Raw genomic sequence first — 10,469 nt, 5'->3', positions numbered from 1 at the left:
TGCTCCCCCCCCCAGCCTTGCCCCGACTCGCTCCCAGCCTCGGAGCGGGGCAGACCTGGAGATGCAGCTCTCTGCCTGTCGGTGCAGCCACCCCAGCTTAGTCATTGAGGTCTTTCAGTTGAAGCTCACCCCCAGGTCAGTTTTATTGCACTTTTATTTACAGAAAACACAGAAATAAAGCATCAAATGTGTTGGGCTTTTACCAAACCACCCAATCACTATTTTTCCTTTTTTTTTTTTTTTTTTTTTATCTCTTTTGTGGGTTTTTGGCACAAAGAAATAGCACAGGTGTTACCAAACAACCATGTATGAGCAGCCGGCCAACTGCCCAGCCCAATAACAGGACTTAAACAGACAGACATGTCGCATCGAGATCAAAAACGAGGAGGTTGTTCCACGTTCAGCTTCCAGTCTAACCTGCTCATTGGGGGCAAGGGGAGTTACTCTGGAGGGGATGACACCATTCATAAATTATATTTATATTTACCTCTTACATTGTAAAAGTAAACAGTGCAAAAGTACAGTACCCCAGGTACCCTTCTGTTTGGAAAGCTTGAAGGTTGTTTTATACATTTTGTGTGTTTTGTAAACATTGTTATCCATCCACAGTTCTAGCTCTTGCTTGGAGAGACCCGACTCCTCTTGTGTCCGAAACGTACTGAGGGGCAGCAGTCGCTTCCCTTGGACTCCGCTGTTGAGATTCCCGCTCAAGGTTTAGTGCAAATTTTGGAGAGAAAAAGACGAGAGAGAGAGAGAGAGAAGAGGAGGGGAAACAAAAACCAAAAGAAAATAAAATAAGGCAACAGTTAGAAACAGTCCGTATCAAAACCGGGCCGCCCCGGGGCTGCCTTAGGAGAAGGGCAGGAAGTCTCTCTCCTCTACCAGGCTGATGGAGAGGTTCTTCAGCTCCTCCTCGGAGCCGGCGGTTTTGTAGCCGAGCTGCGCCAGCACCTGGTGGCAGGCGTGCTGGGTGAACGCCACGATCTCGTAGGACAGCCGGAACCGCCACTTCTCCGCCGTCGCCGCCGAGTTGCGCACCGTCCCATACTTGTGTTTGGAGGAGGACCTGTCTCCTCGGGTGTTGTTCTGTATCCAGTGCTCGACGTTGCTGTCCATGGGGATGCCCAGGAAATCGTAGATCTCCTCGGTCTTTTTCATGGGGTTCCTGGCCAGGTCTTCGTACCGCACCAGCATGTACTTGCCTTTGAGCCACGGTGGCCGGTTGAGGCCGGTGGACACGGAGTTCCAGAAGTCCTCACACACCGTGGTGAGCTGGGTCACGTCCAGGTTGTACGGCTTCCTGCCAGTGCCGTCCCAGATCCTCCACAGCCGGTAGGTATCCCGGAAGGTCTCGCTCCGGGACGCCAGGATCCCCCGGGGGTCCCTCACCAGCTGGATGACCTTCAAGTTCAGCCGCGGGTCCTCTACCAGGGCCCGGAGGTCGCTGACCTCAGGCACCCGCACGGTTTTGATGGCCACGTGCCCGTGCTCTCTGCAGGACTCGGTGGCCAGCGTCAGGTTCAAGGTCCCGCACTTCTTCACGCAGTCTCCCTCCTCCAGATGGAGATTGACGGCTCCCAGGGGCTCACAGACGGGCGGTGAGCACAGGGCCTTGCTGGCTCCCCTGCGGAAGAGGCGGTCAGTGGTGTGGTTGACAGGCTGGGGTTTGATGTAGTTCTCCAAGAAGTAGAGGTCGCAGTCATACAGGCTCCTCAGCAGGTCTCGGCTGGCCCCCAGCATGACCCGCCTGTCCGTCGTGCTCTTGCTCTGGGTCAGCTTTGGGATCAGGGTGTACTGGACGTGGTAGAGGGGCTCAAATAAATAGAAGACATCGAAGTGCTGGTTAAACAGCTGCCCGACAAACGAGGAGCCGCTGCGGGTGGTGGCGAGGATGAGGACGTGCGTCTTCCTGGAGAGGTTGTACGAGAACGTGGGGCTCTCATCGCACAGCCGGTCGGCCGCATCGGGGTCCTGGCTCAGGCTGCAGTTCACGGGGTTGGGGATGGGGCAGCTGTGGAAGGACTTGGCGGTGAAGGTCCGGATTGCTGTGTACTGGATCGCAATGGATGCCAAGGCTAGTAGGAGGACAGCCTTCCAGGAACATTGCATGGCTGGTCACCTTCATGGAGCTTCTTCACAGGTCGTCTCGGTGTCTGCAACACAACAGAGGAGTGACAGGTTGAGCAAGGGCCGCCAAGGAAGACCCAAATATCCTACAGCTGAGGGTACCATCAAACGCCCTCGCAATGCACATACGTTAGCCATACCCACGTGGACCCCAGTCACGCGCTGCAGAGCCCCGTTTTGGAGGAGAGGAAGATCAGGCGGAGGGTGGCAAGCCTGGAGAGACACTCCCAGCCAGGACTTCAGCCCCAGGGGCTGCTTTGGGTGTGTACACAGGTCCTGTGCCCCGCAGCTCTCCCCGTGCCCTGCGGCCCAGGCAAGGGGATGTTAGAGCCTGGTGGCCACACTGTCTACGTGCCTCCGCCGAGCTGCTGCAAACCCTCTTCCCCGGCTGCCTTGTGAGTCACTTGTCACCTCCCTCATCAGCCAGCCCATGCCTTCGGCTCCCAGTGCAGGAGCCATGGCAGGGAAAAAGGTGCCACACGCTGCCTGGAGAGGCTCGTCTCCATCCTTTCCATCCAGATGGTGGGACAAGGCACAGCCCATCCAGGCCAACCACCTCCTGCTTGCGATGGCTCTCCTGGAGCTGCAAACCTCTTTGTTTAGAGGTCCACCAGCCAGGCCAGCTCAGTCGGACAGTCCCTGGGGAGGAGCAGCAGCCAGAGCCATGTCCTAGCTGGCAGCCTGCTGTGTCCCCAGCACTGAGCTCGTGGTGCTGGCCGGATCCTGCTCAGATCTGGGATCTGGGTTGCACGGGCCAACTTCAGTGGTGCTAAGCCCTGCCTTGCTGCTGCCCACAGGTGGGCGAGGGTAAGGGAAGCTGAGCAGGATGCTTGGATGGGTGGTGAGGTGAGGGACACCCCTGCCATGCCTGGGGAGCTGCCCCAGGGCTGGGAGGGGATGTAACCGTGGTGGTGCTTCAACATCTCTCCCCCACCCCGTTCGCTAACCAAATAACATTCACAGGCTGCCTTGCTGCTCTCCAAAGCACAGGGCTTTGCATCCACGTGCTATCGCTCCCCAGGGCTGGGAGCCAGGAGAGAGCAGACTCACCCCAGAAACCCCAAACAAGCCAAAACCCCTCTGCAGGGGAGATGGCTTTGAAGCTCCCCTGCGCCCACTTTCCATTACCCACCTTCTTTCCGTGTCCATCCCCCCTCGGTGTGGTACATTCACCTGTGCATGTGCCCTTGCAGTCATCTGCCTCCCCCTTCCTCAGGCAAACCAAGGGGACAGACCCAAATATCTTGTCTCCCCGCCCAGCAGATCCCTTCCTTCCCACAGCATCACTGCCACCAGTGCTTCCCTCTTCCCCACCCCTCTCGTGCTCTCTGTGTGTCCGCAGGCAGAGCACCGAGCTGGCCCCACGCTGGTGGCAAGCTCCTGGTCCCCTGCTCGGCCCCGGCACCCTGGCCACTGCGGGGAGGGGGGGGACGGGGGACTGTCAGACCCACTGCTCGGCCGAGGGAAGCCGGTGGGGCAGCGATGGATTTCAGCACGTGAGGCCTGTTCAAGCCCAGAGTGTGATGAAACCCCCGATGGGCTCGGGACACTGCGGTGCTCCCAGTGCACGTTCCTTGCAGAGCCCATGGCAGCTGGCGCGGTGCGTTGTTCCCATCTCCTCAACATGCCCCGCTGCCCAGAGAGACCCTGTCACCCAGCAAGTGACACCAGGAGAGCTGCTGCAGGTGGGTCAAAAACTTCTTTCCCCTTTTTTTTTTTTTTTTTTCGTTGGTTGGTTGGGGTTTTTTTGTATTATTATTTATTTACCAATTGCCCCAGCTGCTCGGTGCAAGCAGAAGGCTGCAGGAGCTGCCAGCTCCAAACACCTCTCTCTGGGAGCGGGGGTTTAGAGCAGGACCCCAGCTCAGAGCTCCTGCAGGCAACCCCCACCAGTCATCGCCGTGTCTGCGGGTCTAAAGCACTAAGAGCTGGGCTTTAGACTCGTAACGATGCTTTGAATAAGGGATGCTTTCTCCTGCCAGGGATGTGGCTGGGGGACCAAAGGTGCAGACGCTTGGCTACTGCTGCTTCTGGTTCGGGGTTGCCCATCCTGCAGAGGGGAGCCCTGGCCCCACCGTCCCCATGGAATATTCTATCCCTTGGATAAAGTGTTTTTCCAGGCCTGCTAAGTCAGAGCAGGACAGGGGGGTCCCTGCTGGCATCTCCTGGCCCAGGTGGCTGCCATCTGCTGCCTAGGTGGGAGCGGCAGTGAGAATGCTTTCCTGCTCTCTAGTGATGGCCAGCCACACTGCATCCTTCGCACACCACCTCAACTCCTACTCCTCGCTGCGCTGCCGGTGGATGCTGGAGCAGATGCGACTCGGATTGTCCCGGGATATGGCAGAAACCCACCGCCGGCTCCACCGCAAAAAGCAACCCGAGCCCAGGAGCCTCCTTGTTCCCAATTCCTGCCGGATCGCTGGCTGCGAGCCTTTCGGGTTCTCCACCCACCCAGACCCGCTCCCCCTTCGCAATGCACCAAAGCTGCGGAAAGGAAGATTCAACTCTTCACTCTTGGGGTGTTGATTCGCCTCTTTGGCAGAGCAGGCGTGGAACCAGCGTCCAGCTTCAGCCTTGGCTGCCCCTCATCACCCTTCGCATGTGCCCTACGCGCCTGCTGAGCCAACAGCCAGGGAGGGGCGGGTTTGGGGAGAAGGCTTCCCTCCCTGATGTCTCATTCTGTGGCCTTTAAAGCCAGACAGAGCATCCTCTCAGCCCCCGGCCGGCTCTCCCGCCTCCTCCCAGCGCTGCCTGTCCCCGAGGGGCTGTGGGAACCGCTCGGCCCAGCCCTGGGCTCGAGAGGCACCCGGGGGCTGCAGGCACGGCTGAGGATTGCTTCCACCCCTGCTCCCTCTCGCTCATCCACCGGACACAGCCAGGCTGGTGTGAAATACCTGCTGAGGAGGAGCCGCGCGTGGTTCCACGCGGCTCGGAGCGGGCTGGCTGAGCCGCAGGGGGATGTCTCCCACACACAGGGTAGCCGCTTGCTCTCCCGTCCCTGCCCTGAGGGACCTTCTTCTTAAATCAGCCTGTTCCTCTGCAGGCGCCGGTACTGGGGCCAGCAGCTGGAGCGAGGGCCATGCCCACGGCGGGCTGTAGGTGAGGGTCCTGCGTGAGGCACGTACCATTTTGGCTACTTGGCCCTAGACCCTGGGATGTTGTGACTGTGGGAGTCATCCGAAATGCTGGCCTCCCAGATGTTTCCATGCTATAAAGCGTTCCCAGCCGAAATCTCCCTCTGCTCTGTCTCCACCTCAGCTCCACCAAAGACGATGAGCAAACGCAGCCTGAGGGTGGGAGCCGAGTCCGGTTGGTCCCTCCAGGCAGTGAGCTGGGGTGGGGGTAAGTCACTCGTAACCTTCCAGCCCCCCGGCGCTGCTGGCACTGCAAGGGGCCCGTGAGAAGGCACGCGGGCTCTTTTTGCACTGTGCTGGGGTCACCGCTGCCCCTTCCCCGGCCCTAACCCCCCCTCTGCTCACAGACTGCGCCCCACCGCCTCGTCCGCCTCGCCGCCCGGCTGCCTGCGGTCGCATCAGGACCGGGCTGCCCACGAGGGATGCACGGCAACCAGCAACCCGGCTCCGAGCACTGCGGGAGGCCAGCCAGCGCCTGGCACGGGGACGGGAGCCCTGTCTGTGGGAAGAGGAAGGTGCTGAGCTTTTTCCTTCCCCCTGCCCCACTTCCCGCAGCCCGGAGGAAGGCAAAGGGTGGGCGCAGGCTGTGCAGCCTCTCCTCACCCCGCACACCTGCAAACGGCAGCGGGTTCATAATCACCTGCCTTCCTCCTCCTCCCCTGACTCCCCAGCGCCGCTCCAGGGAGGACAAGCAGGCAAGGAGCCAGCAAGACAGCCCAGGAGCGCCAAGGAGATCGGAGGCGATGAATTAAGCTGAATGGCATCCATGAGTCACCGGCACGGGGAGCAGCGAGCGCGGCCGGCCAGCCGCAGAGCAGCAGAGGCCCGGGAGGAGATGCTGAGCTGCGGGCTCCTGTTTTCGGGGACGGTCTTCCCAGGTTTGATGGGAATGACCTGCTTTTAGAGCCGCGGCGCCAGGGGCTGCGCTGGCAGCTGAGCTCAGGAGCTGCTGCTGGGCTCGGCGGGGGCTGCTGCGGGGCTCGGCGCGACTCGCACGTCTTCTCCCCTCCGAAAGCAGCCAGATGGCACTCAGGGCAGTGCCCCACGGCACTCTCATCTCGTGGAGGGGTCCCACAAGCATCTCTGGGCGTGCTTCCTGCCCCAAGCCTTCCTTGCAGGTTGCCTTGCTGCTCCCCCGAGGTGGCCACATTTTGGCAACTCGGGGGGGACGGCAGCTTTAGGCAGGAGAGCTCGCAGTGACTGAGCCGGTCACTGCTGTTTCTCCCAGGGCCGTCAAAAAAAAACGCTGCTCTTCTCGGCTGCCTTCCAGGCTGTCCCCCCTCTCTCAACAGGTCCCCAGAAGTTGCGCCCTCGGCCCGGCTGGGCTCATCCTGAGCTCCCACGCCGCTGCCAGGGAAATCCCTTCGCGCTTCCCCGGGGGCGGGGAGGAAGGGAAAAGGGAGTGGAAGAAGGCGCGAGGGTCTGTGCAACGCGGGTGCCCGCTCCAGCCCTGGCACAAGCCCCGGTGATGCGCTGGAGAAGCTCCTGTCCGCCCCTGAGCCCTTCCCCGGGGCCTGCCCGGTGTCGGGCCGGCTACCGGCACCCTCTACCCACCAAAAGCGATTCCCGCCAGCAAGGCTGTTTCCATGGCAACGGCAGAGTGACTCAGGACTTTGGGACCAGCTAGAAAACACAACTGTGAGCAGCGAACGGCCGAGAGGTGCCGGGGTCTCGGCGCCAGGAGGACGGGTGGATGAGCGCAGGGACAGGGCAGGGCCGCCCGCCCGCCCGCTTGGGCTGGCGCAGAGGGGCACGCGGGCACCCCTCCACACCCCACCCCACGCGAGGCGAAGCCCACGCCAGGAGTCAGAAGGCAAAGCCCCCCTCTCCCGACACAAGCGCAGCTGCAGCACCCGGGAGGCACCGCTGCAGCACGCTCGCCGGGGGGGACGCAGCCCAAGGCATGCCTCGTCGCCTCCCCCGCCCCAGCCAGGAGGGAGACCCACGCGTGCAGAGTGACCCACGGGGTTTGCAGGACCCGCTTCGGCGGCCGCTCAGCCCCGCACCCCCGCCCCAGGACAGAGCAGCTTGCTGGAGGGCTGGTTGGGGAGCGGGGAGCTGCACCCAGGGGCCTCACACCCCCCCCCCCCCCACCTCACCTCACCGCCCCAGCGTGGGAATTAAGTCGCAGGGTTGCAAAAAAACTCCTGGCTGGGGGACCCACTGGCACGGGCCCTGCCCGGCGTCCTCCCACCGAGCAAAGAGTTGATCTTGTAAAACAACATGTTGCGGCCGCTGAGGCGGGGAAGATGGGCTCCTGACGGGGCTCAGCGACAAGCACCCCACTCGGTCGCAGCGGCTTAGTCATGCCGGGGGCTCTGCGAAGCCAGGCACTGAGCCCACCCTCCCGGGCGCTCCCCAGGGGAAAGGGGGGACCCCCGGAGAAAAGCAGCACCAAGCAGCCTCCCCCCCCCCCCCCCCTTTCCCCTCGCCACAGGCGCTACCTGATTTTGGGTACCGCAACAGATGCGTGAGCAGGGCTGGTCTCTGTCCCCGAGCCTTGTCCCCTCAGCAAGGCCCACCAACACGAAATCCTGATGGGGTGGGAGTGAGCCTTCAGCCTCGCCTCCTCTTCAGCTGTACAGCACTACGGTCACAGCTTCCAGTGCCAGCTGGGGACTCACGCCCGGCCCCAGCCCCGGCCCCGGGCGAGCACCGTGCCACACGCCGAGCGAAGGTGCTTCGTACCCATGAGACCCGGACTTGCGCTGCTCTCCCGTGCATCGCCTCCCGAGGCACTTTTCTCACGATGAGGCGCAGGACCCCGGTGCTCAAAGCCACTCCTGGCGTGCCCCCCACTCCTCCACCTCTACCCATCCCCTCTGCATTTCAGAGGGACCGAGAGATCCTTCAGCATCAGATTCCTGCCTACTTTGACCAGCACTTAAATCACCACAGAGCTTTCAACAGCAATTTTGTTTTTTTTCCCTACCGGCACTCAGCGTACACATTTTGAGTTGAATAATCACCATCAAGTCATGCCAACCCCAGCCGGTCCCACAGTTTTCTTATCGCAACATCCACCAGTGCCTGTTTATTTGCTGAACTGCATCTGTCTCCTCCCGAGGACGCGAACGCCTGGGTAAACCCGGCACAATTTTTTTTGTACTCTCCACCTTCCCATGAGCCATCCACCAGGCTGTTTGTGCATGCTGGCTCCCTCCATCCCGGAGCGCTCCCCTGGCAGGAGCTGGGTGGCTCTTTTGGGATGAAGGCGCTCATTCACCACCTCGAAACCCTCTCTTTGCAACCTACCCAGCCCACGGCCGTGGCGGGAGCCCGAACCTTGAACCTCACAGCTTTCCTGGAGGGCTGCTCCATGCCATGGTGTGCTTCAACCCCGCTCGGCGAGGTCTTCTCGCCAGCCTGCGTCCTCACGGCAGGTTTATCAGACCACTTTAAGGTCTGACAGCAAATGCTGGGGGGGGGCGGGGGGGTGAGGGGGGTGGATATTTGTTCCACTAGCTGGGGCGGCTCGAACGACCGGGCAGGGCATCTGGCCTCCCCTGGGCTACCGGGCGACTTACTCACTCGTCCCAAGCGGCAGCTCCTCACCCAACAACAGCCCCAAGTTTCGCCGCAGCTCGTTTCCCTTGCGGGGCTCGGGGGCTGCCACCTCCCCCCCACCCCCGCCTAAAGCAGCCCCCGGGAGGCGGCCGGCAGCCCGGGACGGGGTCCCACCGCAACCGGCGCTGGGGACCAGCGGGGAAAAGTCCCTCCCGCCGCTGGGGGTGATGCCCTGGAAAGTTGGGGGCGCGGAAAGGGTTACGGGAGACACCCCTCCACCACCACCACCCCCCCCCCCCCCCCGGTTTCGGGTAATCCCACCGAGTCGAGCCGCTCCCACGTCCCCCCCCCCAGTTTCCCCAGCGCCCCTTACCTGGCGGAGCGCGGCGGCGGCGGGGTCCCCCCCCGCATCCCCCGGCGGGCCCCGCCGCGGCTCCTGGGGCGGGGGGTCGCCGAGCCCGGCCCGGCCCGGCCCGGCCCCGGGGGCGGCTGGCGGCGGAGCTCAGCGGGCCGCACCGCGGGGGCTCATCCCTCCTGCCGCCAGCCTGCCCTGCCCTGCCCTGCCCACGCGTGGCCGCCTCTCCACGCCCCTCCGCGGGGAGGGAGGGAGGGCGGGCAGGGGAAGGGGGCTGCACCCGCTCTCCCCTCCCTCCTCTCCCCCCCCCCCCCCCCACCCTCCCCCCCGCTCCGGAGCGCCCGGCTGCGCGCAGCGGCGCAGAGCCGCGCAGAGCCGCGCACACCGCGCAGAGCCGCGCAGAGCCGCGCACACCGCGCACACCGCGCAGAGCCGCGCAGGCAGAGCAGCCTCCGCTCCGCTCCGCCCGCCCCGCTCCGCGCTCTGCCCGCCTCGCCCCAACCCGGCAGCTCGGCTCCCCGGCTTCACCGAGCAGGAAACTCTCCATTTCCTTTTTTTTTTTTTTTTTTTTTTTAATTTCTTTTGTGTTTTTTCTTTTTTTTTTTTTTTTTTAATTCCTCCCCAAGGCGGCCTGGCCAGAGCGGGGCAGAGCCCCACCCCTGTCACGACAGAGGCCCCGGTGGGGGCTTCCCCCCGGGAGACGCGTCCCAGCCCCACGCTGGGTGTTGGCAGAGGACGCGGGGGTCCCTGGGGACCGGGCCACCCCGCAGACAAGGGCTAGGTGCGGGGCAGAGAGGGGCCCCGTGGCTCCACGCCCCAGAACAAGCAGCCCCCCCTCACCCCAGATCCCTGCCAGTTTTGGTAGCGATGGCGGAGTGCATTTATTCACTCATTTTCCAGTGGCCTTTGCTCATTAAAAAAAAAAAAAAAAAATTGTCATGGGGACTAGTTCTCCAGCGCCGGGAATCCTCCCTGGGTGGCCAGGGCTCACGACCACGGGCAGGAACCAAATCTGTCCTCGGCAGTGCCACAATCCTGATGGGGTGAGGCGGGAAGGTGCCATCCTGACCCCCCTGGGAAGGTGGGGTGGGGCAGAGGCAAGGAAACACGGGAGAGTGTCAGGGCTGTTGGGGTGGCTGCGGTCTGACGGTCACGTTCCAGTTTCTGCTCCTGTTCGACCCCTTGAAACGAGTCGGACATTGACTGTTGGCAACTTTGACTGTTGCCCTTTTGTTCAGCGCTTGCCAGCCAAGCTGCAGTTTTTAGCACTTTAACTGCACCTCTGCTGAAATGGCAGCTGCCAGCGAGAGCCAGCTTACGAGATGCTACAATGGATATTCAATTTT

At 62.4% G+C, this 10,469-nt stretch overlaps 1 protein-coding gene across 3 annotated transcripts; it reads right to left on the bottom strand.

Annotated features, from left to right (window-relative positions):
• Positions 1 to 136: 136 nt before the first annotated feature.
• Positions 137 to 9,238, bottom strand: CHST1 (carbohydrate sulfotransferase 1). 3 transcript variants are annotated; one of them, XM_042790698.1, is made up of 2 exons: positions 9,142 to 9,238; positions 137 to 2,153 (listed from the first exon to the last, which is right to left on the bottom strand). In XM_042790698.1, exon 2 carries the CDS (start codon positions 2,107 to 2,109, stop codon positions 850 to 852), a length of 1,260 nt encoding a protein of 419 aa, XP_042646632.1. In that variant the 5' UTR covers positions 2,110 to 2,153; positions 9,142 to 9,238; the 3' UTR covers positions 137 to 849. The 3 variants fall into 3 exon arrangements, with proteins under 3 accessions (XP_042646632.1, XP_042646633.1, XP_042646631.1); XM_042790699.1 differs by lacking the exon at positions 9,142 to 9,238 and adding an exon at positions 8,517 to 8,703; XM_042790697.1 differs by lacking the exon at positions 9,142 to 9,238 and adding an exon at positions 7,706 to 8,509.
• Between the last annotated feature and the right edge of the window lie 1,231 nt (positions 9,239 to 10,469).

The sequence above is a fragment of the Tyto alba genome, unplaced genomic scaffold (genome assembly GCF_018691265.1).
Source record: "Tyto alba isolate M040663 unplaced genomic scaffold, T.alba_DEE_v4.0 Super-Scaffold_18, whole genome shotgun sequence".
NCBI lineage: Eukaryota > Metazoa > Chordata > Aves > Strigiformes > Tytonidae > Tyto > Tyto alba.
Note: the sequence above shows the minus strand (reverse complement) of the source record. Positions and strands in the feature narration are given on the sequence as shown.

What these genes read in the sequence shown, in the direction of transcription:
- CHST1 (XM_042790698.1), bottom strand. Translation starts at nt 2,109, where the DNA reads ATGCAATGTTCCTGGAAGGCTGTCCTCCTACTAGCCTTGGCATCCATT.